General features: G+C 47.3%; 2 protein-coding genes across 6 annotated transcripts in view; one reads left to right on the plus strand and one right to left on the minus strand.

Moving 5' to 3' along the window:
* Positions 1 to 2,954, plus strand: part of EGLN1 (egl-9 family hypoxia inducible factor 1) — a 42,131-nt gene extending 39,177 nt beyond the window's left edge. For 2 of the 4 annotated variants that reach the window (XM_081296959.1, XM_081296958.1), the window contains one exon: positions 590 to 1,118. In XM_081296959.1, the coding sequence (XP_081153085.1) occupies positions 590 to 651 (62 nt within the window). In that variant the 3' untranslated portion in view covers positions 652 to 1,118. Of the gene's footprint in view, positions 1 to 589; positions 1,119 to 2,278 lie in introns of those variants that run through there. The other 2 variants (XM_081296961.1, XM_081296960.1) reach the window with 2 other exon arrangements.
* Positions 2,955 to 3,100: 146 nt separating this feature from the next.
* On the minus strand, positions 3,101 to 19,775 carry SPRTN (SprT-like N-terminal domain). Of its 2 annotated transcripts, XM_081296956.1 has the most exons (5): positions 19,548 to 19,775; positions 18,591 to 18,690; positions 13,544 to 13,672; positions 11,998 to 12,265; positions 3,101 to 11,143 (listed from the first exon to the last, which is right to left on the minus strand). In XM_081296956.1, the coding sequence occupies exons 1-5, from the start codon at positions 19,766 to 19,768 to the stop codon at positions 10,386 to 10,388; spliced, it is 1,476 nt and encodes a 491-aa protein (XP_081153082.1). In that variant the 5' UTR covers positions 19,769 to 19,775; the 3' UTR covers positions 3,101 to 10,385. The 2 variants fall into 2 exon arrangements, with proteins under 2 accessions (XP_081153082.1, XP_081153083.1); XM_081296957.1 differs by lacking the exon at positions 13,544 to 13,672.
* Between the last annotated feature and the right edge of the window lie 217 nt (positions 19,776 to 19,992).

Here is a 19,992-nt window from a genome sequence, read left to right on the forward strand (position 1 = left end):
CTGCCAACCTCCTAGTGCCAGGCTTCCTACTTCCTTTCATGCCCTTTCTCAAGGCACATGCTCTAAAGAACACGAAGTCAGCCAGCACAGGGAGGTGAAGTGGGAGGCCCAACCAAGTCTGCACAGCAGACAGGCACCCTGGCTGTAGCTGCGCATCCCTCCTGGCGCAGCTGCCTCCATAGGCCCCTCTCCTGAGCAGCGCGTCCTGGTTCCAGGTGGCATCTTCCTTTTGGCCTCTCTACTAATGGGCTCCATTGTTGGCGTCCTGATCACGGTATTTCTGTGGGCCATTGGTAATCCAACTTCAGCCTTTTATTAAAACATAAAAAACCCAACATTCACACATTTTCTGTATATTTTTAAAGCTACTATTTGCTTCCAGTGGCACTAGGTTTTAAGGTAGTCCAGTGGCTTTTTGAACACTAGGAGACAGTCACCACCTCTGTGTAGGGGATGCTTCCGCCCTCAGAGGTCTGCTGCCGAGTGAGCGCTTGTCCCCGTAGAGCCCACCGGGCAGCATGAGGTTAGTTGAGATGCTGGCCCAGTGTCAGGCACGCCGCGTGCTGAGTGTGCCTCCTCTCCTTGGCAGGTGAAAAGGGCGTGCGCGTTGAGCTCAACAAGCCCTCCGACCCCGTTGGCAAGGACGTCTAGGCCGCCCTTGGCCAGCAGCACCCTTGTCACCACGCCGCTCCAGACGAGTGGAAGGGGAGGATTGCAGACACGCAGACATGCGGCAGACACGCAGCGGGCCCGCCCGGGACAAGCAGCTCCCCTGAACTTCATGGGGCAGGAGCCTTTGCTGATCTGAACTTGTGCCTGCCTCTGCCACCACAGGAAGCGCTCCAGGACTGTTGCTTCCCCACCTGACGCGAACAAGTGCCCTACGTGGAATTTTCATTCTTATATTTTGCCAGATCTGTCATCTAGCTGAGTTCATTTCATCTCTCTCTTTTTTATATCAAGTTTGAATTTGGGGTAATTTTTGTATGATTAGGTACAATTTATCAAAACTGAAATGAGAAAAAAAATTACAGTATTATTCCTCAAAATAACATCAATCTATTTTTGTAAACCTCTTCGTACTATTAAATTTTGCCCTAAAAGGCCTCTCACAATGATTGTCCAGTGACTGAGAGTCGGTTTCTTTGGGCTGGAAACAAGGGAAGGAGCACTGTAGTTGCAGCCGGAAGCCCAGACTGCCTTCTTGTCCCGCCGTACACTGATCTGAACTCGGAGACCTTGCTATGGTGCAAGTGCCGTCGACACTGTCCATGTGAAACCTGACCGTGAAGCGGTTGCCAGTGACTATCAAGTAACCTTGAGTCCCTGTCTTACCAGAAAAAGTGCACAATAGGAAGGGTTTATCTTTTCACTTAATTTTTTTCAGAAACAAAAGTGTCTGGCACTAAAGGACTTGAGGGTGTCCCGAGCTTCAGGATCCCAAGATAAAGGGCTCTCTTCTGCTCTCAGGCGTGTCCTATAATCCTAGATGACATAATCCCATTTCTCCCTGGCCTCTCCTCAAATTTACTGTTGCATTTCTCCCTGGCACTACGGCCCATCTGACCTGCAGATGAGAACCTGATTCTGCTGAAGAGCACCAGAGGGGATAAGGATGCATTCAGGTGGACAGGGGTGGCTGCAGACTCCGCCCACTGGCTGCCCTGCCCAGCCATGAGGCATTCCCCAAACGTCTTGGCCTCCTTACCAGCCCTGAAAGATGTAGGCTTAGCTTAGAAAAGCAGAGGACACAAAATCAGATATTTTTACGTTTCATGGATTTTCTTTTTTACTTTTTAGAAAAAGAGGGATTATTACAAGATCACACAGGCTTCCCAAACCTCTTAAAGACTGCGTTGGGATGGGTGTCATAGGCGTCACTTCCCTGGTCTTGAGCAAAGCCCAAAGGATGGTATCCCTATTTTGCATGAATTAGGTGTAAGACCTTGCACCCTTGGGTTTTCTCTCTCTGTCCTTGATCTTCTTTGCCAAAATACGAGTATACAGAAATATTTCTGTATATTTCAACCTATGACAATTTTAGCATCTGTATAGTTTGTATTCAATTAGAGACCTTTTCTATGGAAAGCTCAGTAATTTTTATTAAAAGATTGCTATCGTTCATGTAAAACATGAAAAAAATTGAGAGAAACTGACAGTGTGAACTTGGGGGACCAGATGCTCAGAGCTGTGACTTCACGCAGCAGGACTCGCGGGAGAAAGGGTGGTGCTTTCCTCTCCCAGGCTCAGTCCTTTCCCGCCCTCTCCTCTACTCCAGATGATCAACGGCGCCTCTCCAGCAAGTACCCATGCCGGCCTGGATGTCCGAGTCTTGGCATCCAGCCTGCAGCGCCCCGCTCCGCCTCCGGCCCGGCTCACAAGCTCTGTTATGCACCGTTGGCAGGAACTGCTCTGTGTTGGTGGAAGGCTTGTTGGATCCTCAAGACATACAGCAATAGCCTTTTAATTTGGGAGCACTGTTGTCCTTCAGATGGATACCTCTGCAGGTGTACAAAGTATCAGATTCTACTGTCTATGGGTTGTGCTTGCCAGACAGGTCTTAAATTGTATATTTTTTGGAGAGGTTTATATACTTTCTTGGTGATACATTGTGAAAAGATCAAGAAATCAGCATAGCCATTTCTTTAATATCCATTTAAAATCTGTTCATTTCATGTTAGTGGGACTGTTAACCTGTCACTAAGTAGAACTCTATTTAAAACTCTTTGTGGCCTATATGTGTTAATTCTGGTTAAAGATAAAGCTTCAAAATGCTGTTTTTTCAACACATTAACCAGCTGTAAAACACAGACCTTTAGCAATAGCAGGCAAAGAATTTCAGGATAGACTACAAAGTCATGTAATTTGAAAAGCAGTGTTTCATTATGAAGAACGCTGGAGTTGCTTGTAAAGCTAATCTAATTAAAAAGATGTATAAATGTTCTTGAAAAAGATTTCAGTTGTCACTGCAGCTCTTTGTTTCTGAACCCACTACCATGCATTGTTCTCATGAGGGCCCTTGGCTGGGCCGGCTGTGTGCTTCACACCTCTCCAGCTTAGTCCAGGATGCCTCTTGTAGGTGACTACAGGGAAGAGAAGACAGCGGCAGACACGGAGTCCAGCAGCCTTAGCAACGTTCCCACTCTGCCTCATCCCATTCTGTCTGGAATCTCAGCCTTGGAGTGTGCTCAGCACTGCTGAGAGTCTGTGTCACACTTGGCTGCAAAAGGAAAGGGTGTCAGGCACGCGCTGGCCATCTCAGGTGTGCTTCTGAGTGTGTAGCAGAGTGTAGCTCTGTGACTACCTGCTGCAGTGAGCCAACACACCTGCCATGTCTCTCTCACGTGATGTTCTTAGTGTGGTGCTTTTTCATGTTCTGGCTTAGCTTAGGGTATTTGGAGAACTGTACCAGGATGTATAGCTGGGTGGATTGGTGGAGAGGGCACATGAATTAGAGGTGAAGACTGTTTGAATTAGGTGGTGTGATCAACGGATCTATTTAGTTCTGGTTCAGCCACTTAATCGTGTGACCTTCTGATCCTTTTATAATCTGAAAACAAGCAGACTTACAGAGGTTTGTGAGAGCTGAATGAGACAGTGTGCAAAGCACCTTCGTGCCTGGCACAACTTGGCCCCCAACAGATGCCGTGCCCCTCCAACATCATGGCAGCAGAGCTGCAGAGGGAGAACATGGAGTTGGTGGGCTTTGAGCAGCTGTCAGTCTCAGGTGCCTCCTTGTCTGAGACAGGTCTCTGCAGGTGGGCTTTCAGCTGGATTACTGGAGCACAGCACACACTCTACTTCCCAAGTGCTGCGGCCTGGAAATACCTGCACCATCTGTGTTCTCACCGCGCCTCTGACAGGCGGCTACGCTGGCTCTCCGCCTCCATCTGCAGGCCTCACATCATGAACACAGGCCCAGACTGTGGTGGTCGGCACAGCTTCTGCCCGGGACACCAGGTGTTTCACCTGCACATCGTGCTGCTCACTGTACCTGCTGGCTGGCAACAGGTGCAGAAGGTGCGTGTGAGCCAGAAAGGGTTTCATGAGCAGAACCCACTGGTGTGATACTGTGGGTGGCAGAGCCCAGGTGGCTGTGACCAGATGATGCGAGGGTTAGTCACTGTATGAGGTCTTCCCTTCACAGAGATCTGGCAGCGGCTTCCAGAGCTGTTCTGCTCCTCCTTGGTCTATAGAATACCCGCGCCCTATGTCCTTAGACAAAGTAGGCACAGGAACTGGAAATGCTGGCTCATTACAGCTGATAAGAAGTGGACAGCGGGGATTGGAAGCTGGGCTCTTGTGTAAGTTTACTTCAGTAGCTAGACTGTGTTCTCTAAGGGTCAGGAGCAACAGTGACCTCACTCTTAGAGGAAAACAAGTTTCAGCTCTTGAGTGGTCCTTCGGGTGCTTGCCCTGAGGAGCTAAGGGACAAGATCCTTACTCTGTCCTGGCATCTCAGGACCAGGCATTGCTTGCTGAGGGTGCCACCAGGACCATGAGAACACAGGCCTCCTGCCAGCACTCCAGCCCCATCCGGACGCACCGCAGACACAGGAGGCCTCCACTGCCCACCCTCTGCCGCCACTGCCACCTAGCCTCCCCACCTGGTGGTGGTGTGCTCGGGGTCAGTCAAGCTTCTGGCGTTCCCGTGGTGGTGTGCTGCTCGGAGCTCAGAGGGACAGTGTGCCATGTGGTTCTATTTTCTTCTGTGACTTATGTTTTTTCCTCACGCCTCTCACTTGTGCCTGTGGTTCCCAACCTGTGCTGCTGGGCGGCCGCCCTTCCTCCTGGAGCACGGCTGGTCTCTAGTGCCCTGTCTCCACTCCATGTCAGCACCCTGCCCCCTCCTTTCTGTGTCCTTTCTTGCTGCAGTGGCCCTGGTCTCTGGGTTCTAGCAAGCACATGTGGGTATGGGCATTGTTGGCCACGACACCAAACTGGAGCTTGGCTGAGGACAGAATTCTCGTTTGGAAGTTGCTGTCCTCGAGTCTGCGGCACTGTGGCAGCCATAGTCTCTGTGCGGATTGAGATCTGAAGCAGCCCGGTTCCAAGTGTGACTTGCTGCTTCTGTGAGCCAGTTAGTGGAATGGGCACCTCGGCCATGGCACTGCTGACTGGGTGTTTCCTGACGTCTTTCATTACTGTCCCCCTCTGCTCTCATGCTTTCCAGAGTGGGGTCACAAGCTGGCCGGTTTAAACCTGCTGTTCCTGCCCTGGTCACTGTCCTCATCTTCTCTGGAGGGCATCTGTTTTCCAGTTTTTCGGTGGCTATTTCACGCCTGCTGATATGGTCAAGAGCTCCCTTGTTCTTGCAGCCCTGTGTGTCCTTTCCTCCTGCAGGATACATGTCCCACCTCTGCAGTCCAGTTGTCACATCCCACCTCTGTCAGCCCAGTTGGCTTCTTGTCAGTGCCTCCTGTCATGCACAAGGCCAGCACTACACAACACCTGTGAGGCAGAGGAAAGCACCAGCAGAGAGAGGGCAAGGAGGGCCGCGCAGTGGCTGTGGCCGTATCTGGGACCCAACAGGTCAGGCACACCCTGCAGGTGACAGAAATCCTGGTAAGTCAGATCCCAAAGTGAGCATACTGGCTCCCTGGGCATGAAAGGTAGGGGTTTGGAGTTCACAGGTTGGAGGAGACTGTGCAGAAGATGGCATCTGGGAGGGGGATAGTCTCAGAGGCTCTATCTCCAGCTCCTCCCTGACCCAAAGAGCACCACCTCTGGGCACCTCATCGAGCCCTGCCATGATGGGGACCTCGCCCCAAGACCTGTGGAGAACTGCAGCTATTGCTGAAAGTGGAAAAGTGGGCTTCCAAAATGAGCAGGAGGAGGACTAAGAAGAAAACAAGATGACATTCATGGCTGGTGAATACTCTGAGTTAAACCCAAGTTAACACTTGAAGGGAGAAATTCAAGCCCAGCAGTGGTTCATGCCTGCACTCCCAGCACCTCAGGAGGCTAAGGCAGGAGGATCATTTGAGACCAGCCTGAGCAACATGGCCAGACCCCATCTCAAAAAAAAAAAAAAAAAAAAAAAAACAATAGGAAATTATAAGTTCAAAAATCTCTCTCTCAAAAAAAAAAAAAAAAAAAAAGGACCAAAATAAGAAAGAAACTCTTGGGAAGTCAAGAAACAAAGAGTTGATTGAAGTCAGCAAAAAAATTGAAGACAGAATTATCTCAAGTAAGAGGAAGCTACAAGATGCCAGAGGAATAGATCCAACTGAAAATGTTATAAATGGCACTGAAAAGCAAGTAGCCAATGATAGTTGGAAGGATTAAAAAATAGAATGATACATGTCATGTGCCGAGCCTCCTCCCTGGGGCAGCACTGCACTTGTGAAACCGGATGACCTATGCACAGGGCACCCTGGCAGGTTCCGTCAAGGCAAGGCTGAACACCATCCGCAGGGCTGATGCCAGGGGGGTCTGTGTAAATACTGGGAGTAAAAACTGCAACTCAAGTCAGCACAAGTCCATCTTACTTTATAAATGAAATTACTTATCTATGTTTGTATGAATGTACACATGTGCACACAAATTTATATTTCTTGTTTTAAAGGTATGCACATAAAGGAAATCTATCTAGAATGGAATCTGTCTAAAAAACCACGCTTGATTTTGAGTACAGATTTTTTTATGTAGTTAGTGTGTACGGTATGCTTATAATCTGGAGTGGTTTGTTCTTGGCATATCCTAAGTGCACCTAGATTTTCATCCTTCAGCAAGGTACGGAGATGCACATAGCCTTCATCAGCATGCTTTGTGCAAAGTGATAACCTTGGAACTTGAGACCCTCATTCACTAGGGACCTCACAGACACCTGTTGCTCTGAGGAAAGGGTGAAGGAGGTACTTGACATCCAGGATTCTTTGGGACTATGTGGGTGGGCCAAGCAACAAGCATCAGGCCTGGTCAGAGGAATAGGACTACAGCTCACAGACCATGCAGGCCTACCTCGTTGCTCCGACGCTCAGTGTTGTCCTGTTACCTGGGACACTGCTTTCTTCAAGACTGTGACGTGGGTGTTCAGTGACAGGTGAAAAGCAAGTGTGGAGAGGAAGTTCCTGTGGATTGGTCCTTGTTGACGACAGGCCCTGCTCTCATCCTCTGCTCCCCTCACAGGACTTAGGGCCCTGGTCAGTTCCTTCTGCCCTGAGCTCACAGGTTTCTTAGGTGGCTTGGGCTTCACTTTGCTGTAGGCTTTTCAGAAATGTAACCTGAGGAGAGTACCACCCCGTGTTCAGGAGGAGGGACTTAGTAAGAGGAATGTATTGGCTAGGTTAGCATTGGGCTGGCTTCTGCTCTGCAGCAGTGCTGGGCTCTAGTCTCACAATGCTCACCCCCTGGGGAGCTCAGGACTCTTACTATCTGCTTCTAGAGGTGTGAAGATAAAGCAAGTGACTTTCAAGGCCAATGGTAGACTGCAAGAGAAAAGCCAAAGCAGATTTCCACATCCTATCCTTTCCGGCTCTAGGACCCTACAGTCATTGCTATATGAAGAGTTCCAGTTTATCTGGTGCCTGTACTGATGCTCAACAACTACAGTTTGCTCAGAAAGGCAAAAATGTCAAGAACAAGAATGACGGGAAGACCAGATTCACATACTATGTCCACCACCCGCAGGAGCCACAGATGCAGGCGTCTTGTAGGAAGGTACAACAATGGTTTTACTTTGAAACATTCTGATTTATTTAAAAATTCTATACACTTTGAAAAAAAAATAAAGCTTTAGGGGCTGGGATTATGGCTCAGTGACAGAGCGCTTGCCTTGTGTATGTGAGGCACTGGGCTCCATCCTCAGCACCATATAAAAATATACTGTGCCTATGTATAACTAAAAAAAAAATTTTTTAAATAAAGCTTTGGGACAATGGGACAGAATGAAGTTTTTGTCATAGTATTTTCCCACCCACCTTAGAATTTTCAGTTAGGGTGTGCATTTACAGTCTACAAAAGCAGGCCAACGTTTCTGAAGTTATGTAACTGGACATTGTGAGACAGACTTAAAAACCCCTAGTTTTTGTAGAAATAAAACACCACCCTGTCTCCCCTCTGTGAGGCTGAGCCAGAATCACCAGCTCTGCTAGTGAGGCCACAAGTTTGCTTTAGAAAGGGAAAAATGAGAGAAATGGAGTGACTTTGCTCTGAGGAGCCACCTCTGAGGGTGCTCATTTCCTCCAGTTTTCACACAGCTGGAAGTGCAGGCTTGACCTCAGGCCAAATGCCTCATTCTAACGGAGCCAAGCAGGTACTCCTGTCCTCCCAGGCACTGCCACTGACCCAACATGAGCCTCATTATCCTGACCTCCTCTTGCCTCTGCCTTCCTCCACCCAGGCTTCTTAGCCTGTCCCTGGCTGAGGCATGGCCTCTCCAAGCCCACCTGGTCAAGGGACCACAACCACAGGATGGCATGAGAAGCAGAGATGCTGCCCTAGCAACTTGGAGCTAGATCTGCTCTTTCTCCTGCCACTTTGCCCCTCCCTCCTATCCCAGCTGCATCCCAAAGCTTGCAGTCCCCAGAACACCCTGCTAGTCTGTTTCCATGCCTGTGCGTTCTCTGCAGGCCCCTTCCACCCTTTAACCTCCAGGTTGACCCAGGTTCCACTTGAATTGTCTGCTCCAGGACAAGGGCCTCAAGTCTTGCGTCATGCTCACTGTTCCTAAGGTTTTCCCACCACACCGGGCAGAACTTGTCACAGCACTTACCAAAAGATGTCAAGACTATTCTGCCAGTCTGCGTCGCCAAGGAGGCTGTCGGCTCCTTAAAGACATCAACTCCCTTCTTCAGTTTACAGCCTCAGAACTCTGAGCAGTTTTGCTCCAAAAGTGTTTTATTGCATATAACTTGTTCAACTGATGAAAGCCCACCAGCAAGTGTTCAGCAACAGAGTCCAACAGCCATTTATAAATATTTATTAAATACCGATTAACTTCATGCTTTAAGACATATGAACACTTGGGCAGGCCAAAACCAGTTAAGAGTAAACCAGTTAAGAGTTAAAACCAGTTAAGAGCTTTCCTGCACTGCTGGAGGAGTGCACCCCAACAGTGTTCCCCAGAGCCACACGACCATGTGCACACTAACAGGAGCAGGAGTGTGTTTAGCAGCACCATTCACAATGGCTCCAAACTGAGAATCCTACTAATGCTGGAGTGGATGGAAACCTGCATACTCGGGAGCAGTGAGGAGGAGCCCCGCACTTAGCAATACCACCACTTCTTCATCAATTTCAGAAACAGGCTGAGCTAACCTTAGGTGGAAACAGTGGTGACCTTTGGGGACAGTGAAGGTGGTGGGTGCTGCCTGGGGAGCAGGCGGCACCACGAGAAGCAGCCTCTGGTGGTGATGGGAATGGTGAACTGGTGAATTCTATGTAAATGTCACCTGGATTGGCCCGCAAGACTCCTGGAACCTGACCAGGAACAAATCACACCACCAGAGTTCAGAACCAAGAAAAGTGAACCTCCGAGGCCAAGTGAATGTTGATAGCAGAGGTATCCTGCGAGACTGACACAGAAGCTGTCTGCACCGCAGCAGGAACAGGAAGAGAGCCTCTGCAAAAGGAACAAACCAAGTGCACCAATGGCACCCTTTTTGTTATGATGGTTCTAAACACTGGCATCCACATGGACCAGCTACTGCCCAGCCTGAGTTTAGCCACTCCCTTTACTAAATTCTGAGAAGCTAAACTCAATATAAAATCTGTCCTATAAAACTAGTAATATTCCAAAATAAATTTATTTTATAATATTCCTTATCTAACCAATCTGCTACCTTTTAGTAAAGCTGTAACAGATTCTTTATAAAATATCAAAAATTTATATCCTGCTGTTTAAAAACCCTAAACTTGAGCACCCTACAATGACTCAACTCTGTACCTTTACGTCATCCAGGTTTTGGCACATCTGGTGCTATGGAAGTGAGTTTTAACTTAACCAAAACCCGACAGCATTCCTGAGACAGATATTTTGAGAAAAACATATAAATAAAGATTAATAGATTTTAAAGCCTTCAAGAGCAAGAAAGAACAAAAATATCTAAAACTGCATAGGCAGAACAAACTCTGGACCACAATGTAGGTAAGGCAGGAGTAAACCCAGCACCTTAAGATGTAAACTTTTTTTTTGAGACGGTGGTCTCACCATGTCACCAAGATTGGTCTCAAACTCATAAACTCACAGCTACCTTCCACCTCAGCTCTCAATAGTGGGACTACAGGCATGCGCTCCCGAGCCCAGCTTTAGACCTCCACCTAGAGTAAAACAGAACACTGTGCTAACCACAGGCTTGGTGTCACCCAGAGTCCCCTACGGATGGTGGTGGTCCCTAAGGTCACACGTAACAAGTGAGACTCATCGCCTTTACAGAAGCTTCTCAGCTTCTGACTCCGATGCCATCACCTTCAAGGCACCAGTCCAAGTGCTCATTAATCTGCGACTCCAGAACTTCATCCTGACAAACTGGACAGCTGACCAGCTGACTCTGACCACAGCAGCTGCTGGAACTCTGACTTGCAGCCGCAGGGTGTGAACTACTCTTCACATCACTGCCACCTTTCTGTATTTGCTCTTTCTTGATAAAAAAGTTGTCAAGAACAGTCTTGTCTTCCAGCCTGGGCCGTTTGCTTGGGGATCTCTCTTGGGACCCAACCCCACCCGGGGCTACAGCTGCAGATACTGATGTCTTTGCTCTGGAGGAATTTCTCAGGGGCATCTTAGAAGCTGGAACCCTTCTCTGAGAGCCAGAAGAGACAGAGTGTTTAGTGATGTCGCCAATGGTCCCACTTGCTGTTGGAGATCCACTCCCACTTCTGAAAGCCTTCTGGTTGGCAAATGAGACCCTGGGAAAGTAGCTGCTGAGGATGCTTTGGGTACTGGTACTGGTACTGACAACAGGGGAGACCAGATGAGATGATTTTTTACTTAAACCATTCTGTTCAAATTTCACTTCAATGCTGGAATCAGACCTTAGGGTGTTTGCTGAATGGCCCTGATTAAAAACATCTTTGGTCTTATTGATGGAATGCGAGGTAATGGCTTTCTCAGGCACAGGTGAACTGCTTGTCTTTCCAAGAACATAGCCTTTCCCACTGAAAGGGACCAACGGCTGTGCCTCACCTCTACTGGGCTTATCTGCAAAGAAAACACAGATTTTTCTCAACATTAATGCAGTACTAAACACCAAACTAATGGATGAGTCTTAAAGAAATATTTCATTCCAACTTAGAACCATGTAGAATTAATAATTACCTACTCATGGGAAAAGAATAATCTTTGGAAGCCAGAGCTCTGGTATCAAGAAAACAAAGAGGATAAACAAATTTTTCTTTTTCTTTTCTTTCTTTCTTTTTTTTTTAAGAATCCCATCATGCTACAGAACAACCACCGAGGAACACTCACCTTGAAAAGAACTTGGTTTCCTCTCTGTTGGGCTCTAGAAGGGAAGGCGTGCTACCTTGGTATGTTTCCTTCCAATCATAGGAGGAGACATCAGCCCACACACAAACCCTTCCACAACTTGTCCTCCTGGGTAATTTCCCAAGGGAAGGAGCCCAACTTGAGCAAGAGCTTTCAGAACAGGGCATGTCTTCAGGGTGAAGTACAGCCAACATGTCAGGTTCCTTTCCCATCCCCGCCAGGATCATACTCACATCAGAAGGGACCTGAGAGAACCCAACTGACCAGAGTCTGTGATCAGGACTTACGCTCTAACTACTCTTCTTTTGCTTACTTTTACTTTGACAATCTTTTTTGCCTTCTGTTTCCTAACAACTCAGTGCTAAACCAAGAGAGGAAAAGAGACTCTACCCTCCAGCATCGTCAGTGGAAACTATTCTACTTTCACTCACTTCCACATAGAGCAAAGCATGTTTTCCTACCATTACTTCTTGGACAGGGGGAGTTTTCCCTCAGTGCATACTTGAAAACTTCTCCAGGAGAAACGACCCTATGGGCTATAGCGCGGGGCAGAGGGGTTCATAAAGTACCTGCATTCTCCACAGCTGGCACTGGTGGCTTTCCTGGCTTTGCCTTGCCTTTGCCTTTTTTTGAGTAGTTCTCTGGCTCCTTGATTTTGATGTAGGTGCCTCCACAGGTTTTCTGGTGCTCGGCCCACCAGAAGTCATGAGCAGAGGGTGCCCTGTTGGTTGCGCGTCTGACGTAGCCAAAATATGGCTGTCTATGCTGACAGGGCCCGTTGCAGCGCCACCAGTGTCGCCGATACTCATCCACCTCATCGTGGAAGGTGTGGTACACCTGGGCAGAGAGCACTGTCACCACTCAGAAAGCAAACTGACAATTCAAGAAATTCTTATAGAAGCAGTCTTTCCTTTTTTCTTTTAACTTTCCTTTTCCCAGATATTTTTGAGAAATTCTATTTTTGAAAAGACAAGCTCCTATATTTAGTTTCTTTTCAAAAGTCCATTTTAGGGCTGGGGCTATAGCTCAGTGGCAGAGCACTTGCCTAACACATGTGAGGTACTGGGTTCAATCCTTTGCACCACATAAAAATAGAAATGTTTTCCATCTACAATTTTTGGGGGGCGGGGGTGGTGTACAGGGGCATATGACCACTGAGCCACATCCCAGCCCTTTTTTGTATTTTATTTAGAGACAGGGCTCACTGAGTTGCTTAGTGCCTCCCTTTTGCTGAGGCTGGCTCTGAACTCATGATCTTCCTGCCTCAGCCCCTGGAGCCGCTGGGAATACAGGCATGCACTATTGCACCCAGACAAAAAAAATATTTTTAAAAGTTCATTTTAATGGGAAACAGCAGTTAATTTAATGCTTCCTGAACTAAAAGATTAATCTGACATTAGAAAAAAAGTTTTGGAAAAAACCAAAACAACAAAAACACCTCTACAAAAGTTAATGTCTCAGAAACCACCTATACACACTTGACTCATGTGCACAGAGATGAGTAAAAACCATCCAGTGTGCGGAAGAAGGAAGCAGAACAAAGACCAGGGAGGCTTGACACACTGACCTTACCAGCACTCAGGCCAGGCCCACGCTCTTCACCTGTGCTTTCTTGTGATCCTCTCTCCTCCCCATGATACAACAACAAGGTGTTGCCATGACCCCCGCTGGCACATGAGTAAAGTGAGGCAGAGAAGAATCAGGCAGGCACACAGATAAGCACGGGGTAGCCAGGCAGGATCTGAACCCAGGCGCCTGACTCTACCTCCTACAAGACTGTGCAGAGATGAAAATCAAAAGGGACACAGAAGTGGCCGAATACAGGACGGACTCAAGGAGGAGCCTGTTATGAGGAATAAAGTCAAGATCCTCATGAGTGAGAGTTCAGAGAAGAGGTCCTGCAGTCTCACTGACTGCCTAAATGGTTACAGCAGGTGATCAGAGGACATGGCCACTCTACTGTGTGGGCCTAGACAAGCCTATCAGCTACTACAGGCCTCCTGTCCACTGCTGAAATCCTCAGAAATACCACTTACTTCTACCTCATTCTCTCTTTTTAATTAAATCCCAGGAGTTATTGAATAAGAAAATCACTAAAAGTATATGGCTTTGTACCGTTATATTGGCTCCAGTCAGGCTGTTGATACGATGCATATGTTTACAAAACTCTGGACCATGTCCTTCCCGGTCTTTATCATTATTTGTGACAAACAAATAGGCATGTATCATCTCGTGCAAGAGAGTCTGAAATGGAAAACAATTTGTCATAGCACCTCTGAAAATAAAAATGCATTTTCTTATTCTACCTGAGGTCTTAACTTCTTATGCACAAGCTCATAGAACTTTCATATGTACCCAAAGGTCTGCCTGTCCTTTTAAAGTACATACCAAAATCCTGAAGTTTCATGAATTCAACTACATGAAAACCTTTAAAATTCTGATAGAAGAAAAAAACACTGTAAGTGAAATGACAGATTCAAACACCAGGCTATTGATTCTGAATCAATACAGAGTTCCAAGTGCCAACAGGAAATGACAACAGTCCAGTTTTAAAGTGGGCAAAAAGCAGGTGTAATAGTGTGCACCTGTAATGGCTGCTACTGAAGAGGCTGAGCAAGAAAACTGCTTTGGACCAGGTGTTCAGGGACAGCCTGGGCAACAGAGATTCCCTCTTTTCTTTCTTCTTACATTTATTTTTAGTTGTAGTTGGATACAAGACCTTTTATTTTATTTATTTATTTTTCATGTGGTGCTGAAGATCGAACCCAGGGCCTAGCACGTGCTAGGCGAGAGCTCTACCACTGAGCCACAACAACCCTCCCTGTCTCTTAAAAATAAACAAAATAAACAGTCTTGGAGTTCACAGAAAAAAGAAGTAATAAATGACCTAAAAACATTTTAAAAAATGCTCAATCTCATTTATAAAAAGAGAAGTGCAAATTCATACTACATTAGGATACTGTTTCTTGCTTCAAGATTGGTGAAATTCCTCACAACTGACTGTTGGTGGAGCTCAGGGAAAATAAACACTTCTGCATACTGCTGACAAAGTGCAAAATGGTACAACCCCAAAGGGAGGGATCTGATGGTACCCGGCAAAACCACAAGTGCATTTGGCCTTTACACCAGCAATACCTAAACCAGCAGGAATGGTTACTATGGGGCACCAGTCAGCACTGTGTGCAAAGACAGAAAATCAGACATGATTCAGGAGTGCTGAAGTGGCAGCCTGGCTGAGTACCCAGCCACACAAGGGAGTTCTGTGCAGCATGAAGAGAGTGGGGAAGATCCCACAAAGGATCTAGAGAAGACTAGAGTGCATTGTTCCAGCAGAAAAGATGGAGCACAGCAGGGTGCACACAGCATTCTCACACTTTGTACCATAGAAAAGGGGAATAAAAGATACAGTTGCAAAACAGAACAATAAGAGAATAATAAACTAATAATAGTAGGTGGACAGTTAAGGATAGAGAAGGACAGACATAGACAAGATTTCTCTGTATGTAGTTTGCTTGTTTTATGATTTCAAATCAAGTAAAATTTTAAGATAAACAGTAAAAGCTATTGCTTACTCCTCACCAAGAGAGCAGTTTATGTGCAAAATTACAAATGCACTTAAAAGTTGCTGGAGCTTTTTGTTCAAAAGCATGAATTTTCCATAATCCTCAATTTTTTTTTTCAAAAAAAAGATTTTCCAGGACTGAGGATTTATCTCAGTGGTAGAGCACTTGCCTTGCAAAAGTGGGGCCCTGGGTTCAATCTCAAGCACAGCAAGAAAGAAAAAGACAAAGAAAGAAGATGAAGAATTTCTAACAGAAGAACAAAACCGGCATTAATGAATCTTAGTCTTTTTTTAAAATACTTTTTTTCTTTAGTTGTTGATGGGCCTTTTTTATTTATTTATATGTGGTGCTGAGAATTGAACCCAGTGCCTCACACATGCTAGGCAAGCGCTCTATCACTGAGCCACAACCCCAGCTTAATTTTTAGCCTTTTAAACTACACACACACACACAATCAAATATTTTTGCATGGTCATTATGAATATACCCCCTTATAGTTATCAACTGTACTTCTTAAAAGAGGAACTGTATTTTTCAAGTAAATGCCACTCTATTCAGAAGACTCAAACTCAAGAAAAGCTACACTACATTTCAAAAGTTTCTTGGGGCTGGGGATGTGGCTCAAGTGGTAGCGCGCTCGCCTGGCATGCGTGCGGCCCGGGTTCGATCCTCAGCACCACATACAAACAAAGATGTTGTGTCCGCCGAGAACTAAAAAATAAATATTAAAAATTCTCTCTCTCTCTCTCCTCTCTCTCTCTCTCTCTTTAAAAAAAAAAAAAAAAAGTTTCTCAATATTCTAAAGTAATGATAAATACCCACACTCACAAAAGAGAAATTTTGAGATGTCCAATTCAACTCAACACTATGAGGGCAGCACATGGCACTTCTGAACACCTCTGCCTTTATATTGAGGCCAGGCTCGAGCTCTAGACAGCACACCTGTTTCTGTTACTGCCCAATCTGGTTCACGGCCCCCACTTCTGGTCCAGACACTGACACACATTTTCTGCCTGCCTTTGTTCACAACATTCCCACTCCTCCTGCCAAGAGTAACTTCTCTTCTGTCTCCATTTGTCAAAAAGTTCAGCTGGTCCTTTAGGGCTCAAATGGCAGGAGCAAATAGCTAAGGGCAACAGTGATAGAGGAGCATCAGAGACAGAGGTTCAGGGTCAGGGAAACTGGAGCTTAAAGCAAGGATCTGTCCTTTAGTATGCATGAGAGCTGGACAGACTGCAACCTGCTTCTCATGCCTAAAGGAGTGGGTGCTAATTTTGCAGGGCTGTGGCAACTGCTACCAATGAGCTTCTCAAGTGCGGCAGGCAAAAGGTGCTAAAGAGTGGGTGGTGGGAGTGGCAAGTGGTCATATTGAACTTCATATTTATGAGCCGTTTCTTGACCCCCATTTGCTACAGTTAACTACACTCAGCAGGAACCAGAGTCTCCTTTCCATCCTTGCCTGGTCTGACACTGCGACTTCTCTTACTCACTGCTGACAGGCACCCAGCAGCGACTCTGTGAGGGCGCCTAGAGGGGTGACTTGTTATTTGTGTTCAACTTTTTTTTATTTCAGGTGTACTTTTTCTACTTATTCATCAAGTCACTAAGAGGTCTGGTTAATGTCTGCATCTATGATTGTATTATTTAGCTTCTGCCAATTTATGCTCCACATACTTCAAAGTTATGTTATCACTTTTACAGTCATTATGTATTTTTGTCTAATGTTATTCTGTTATAAAATGTCTCATATTTTTCCTAGTAAATTTTATTTCCTTGAAGTTTTTGGTCTAATATAGCCATGGTAGCTTGCTTTCTTTTCCTTTTTTTTGTACCAGAGATTGAACCCGGGGGTGCTCAACCACTGAGCTACATCTCTAGCCCTATTTTTTAATTTTTATTTAGAGAGAGAGAATTTTTTTAGAGAGAGAGAGAGAGAGAGAGAGAGAGAGAGAGAGAGAGAAATAAATGAGAATATTTATTTCTTAGTTTTTGGCAGACACAACATCTTTGTTTGTATGTGGTGCTGAGGATCGAACCCAGTGCCCCGCGCATGCCAGGCAAGTGCATTACTGCTTGAGCCATATCCCCAGCCCCCCTATTTTTTATTTTAAGATGGTCTCACTAACTTACTGAGGCTGGCCTCAAACTTGAGATCCTCCTGCCTCAGCCTCCTGAGCTGCTGGGATTAGAGGTATGCACCACCATACCCAGCTAGCCAATGGTAGCTTTATATTGTTAACTGTTGGAATGACACGCTTCTCCTTTTCTCTAAATTTAACATGTGCATACCCTTTCTGAAAGCATATTGTTTCTAATCTAGTACATCACACTGTGTCTCAACAGGAGCACCGAAGCCACTGACATGCAGTATAACTGATGCGGCACTCATGGCTATTTCTCATGTCATATGGGCTGGCTTATTCATTCCTTTTCTTTTTCATTAACCAAATATTTTTATCATACCATTTTATATTTAGTAACTATTTACATGTCTTTAAACTGTGGTTTAAAAATATAAAGTTTGCCATTTAACCACTATTATGTGTATAAGAACAGTCATTGTTGTGAAACCTGTCATCTTTTATTATCCTTAAAAATCCCATGGCAGCTAGGTGCAGCGGCAGACATCTGTAATCCCAGCAGCTTGGGAGGCTGAGGCAGGAGAATCTCGAGTTCAAAGCCAGCCTCAGGGGGCTGGAGATGTGGCTCAAGCAGTAGCGCGCTTGCCTGGCATGCATGCGGCCTGGGTTCGATCCTCAGCACCACATACAAAGATGTTGTGTCCGCCAAATACTAAAAAATAAATATTAAAAAAAAAAAAAAAAAAAACCAAAGCCAGCCTCAGCAACCGTGAGGCATTAAGCGACTCAGTGAGACCCTGTCTCTAAATTAAGTACAAAACAGGTTGGGGATGTGGTCAAGTGCCCGAGTTCAAGCCTCCGTACCACACACACACAAAAATCCATCCCCCACATGTCCAAGGATGTTTTAATCTATTTCCCACCCTATGCAGACAACCTCTGTCATCCCTGTGCTGTTTTGTGCAGATTTTTCAAGTGACAACTGGGGGAGGACAAATCACACTAGGTGCATCCTGGGAAATTTCAGGCATATACTAAACCCAACCTAAAGTAAACTAGGAGTTGTTTCTGGTCCACTGTATCACAAGGAATGACCTCTATTCCACATATGAATGTGCCCCCAGGCCAGTAGTGTGGCCAGCTCAGCTAGGTATCACTAGAGGGCAGCAGCATGATGGTCAAACAGGAGAATCAACATCTGTCTCAACAGGAAGAACTGGATCTTGTTATTCTCTGCTTCTAAACATATAATTCAATCTCTCTGGCCCCTAATTTCCTTACGTGTAAAAACAAAGATAACTCATATTGAACATAAACTGGGCTGTTGTAAAGATCAAGTGGGATAAGATATCTGACAACCTTACTTAACTATGAAGCACTATAAAAATATTTCATATTCATTATTTGCTCCAAAATTTATGAGTTTGCACTAAGCAAAGAGTAATTTTTCACAGCAGACTAAATCTATGATAAACACTGTAAATTAAGAAACTAAGAATCATCTTATGTAAAGAATACCTCTACAAGATCCTTTCTTGGTCTCAGCTTTAAAAGGGGTTCACTGAGACGGATGGAGCACATTCCACCCCTCCCTTCATAGCTGCAAATCCCAGCACACCTGGAAAGCAATCACCACAACACAGTTACCAAACACACAAAAGAAAGGGGAAGAGCTGGAAGGGCAAACCTTACTGCCATGGGCAGTTCACACTAAGAGAACCCTACTGCAGAGGGCTTTCTTGATTATGCACCCTCCTAGGAGCTAAATCTTGATGGTCAGTCAAGATTTAGCTGGGGCTGGGGTCAGGGCAGTAGTGGCTGCCCTCACCTTAACCCACAGCAATGCTCAAATTGTGGGGAAGGCGGTGGTGTAGAGTGGGTTGGGGCCGGGTGGGCAGGGGTCAGGAAGTCGGAAGGACTCTGGGACCCACGTGAGGGGGCGGCGCTGGGGTCCGGGCATCCATCCTGAAGGCCCCTAGGACCTGGGAGGCGGGGGCGCGCTGGGGTCGGGGCGTCCACCCGGAAGGGGAGAGCCAGGGGCGCGGGGAGGGGCTGGGGTTGGGGCGTCCATCCCGAATGCCCCTGGGACCCGCGTGTGTGTTGGGGGGCGCTGAAATCGGGGCATCCATCCCGAAGGCCCCTGGAACCCGCGTGTGGGGGAGAGCTGGGGTCGGGACGTCCATCCCTAAGATCCCTGGGACCCGCGTGTAGGAAAGGTGCTGGGGTCGGAGCGTCCATCCCGAAGGCCCCTGGAACCTGCTTGTGTGTGGTGGGGGGGCGCTGGGGTCAGGGCGTCCATCCCGAAGGTCCCTGGGACCCGTGTATATGGGGGAGGGCGCTGGGATCGGGGCGTCCTCCCCCAAGGCCCCTGACTCCGCCGCCGCGGGGGTCAGGGCGGCAGGCCCCTGGCCTCTCCCGCGCGGCGGTGCGTCAACGACAGCCCCGAGGGCCGTTCGCGACGGCGCGGGCACTCACAGTGTCATGCGCACGCTCCACTTGACCTCCACGGCCTCCAGCCGGCCCCAAAAGAAGCGGTCGTTGAACTGCACGAACAGGGCCTGCAGGTCCGGGGTGGGGTCCGCCAGCTCCCAGGACGCGTCCACCAGCGACGGCGGCTCCCGGGCCGCTTCGCGCTGCGCGGCCCGCGCGTCCCACTCCTCCTGCAGCCGCAGCGCCACCACCAGGTCCTCGTCCATCGCACTGCTCGCCGCCAGGACGCCGCCCGCTCTACGAAGCCGGCTGAGACGCGCGCGCGCCGGTCTCGCGAGAACTCAAAGGCAGACTGCGGCGCGAGCGCGGGGCCAAGACCCGGGGCTTGGCGACCAAAGGCCGGGCGCCGCCGCACGCACGCACGCACGGGATCCCCGGGCTAAGCCGCAGGAAAACTTTGGGAAGCGCGGTATCGCCCTTACACCGCACT

This window comes from Spermophilus citellus (assembly GCF_964194105.1).
Source record: "Spermophilus citellus genome assembly, chromosome: 6".
NCBI classification, from domain to species: domain Eukaryota; kingdom Metazoa; phylum Chordata; class Mammalia; order Rodentia; family Sciuridae; genus Spermophilus; species Spermophilus citellus.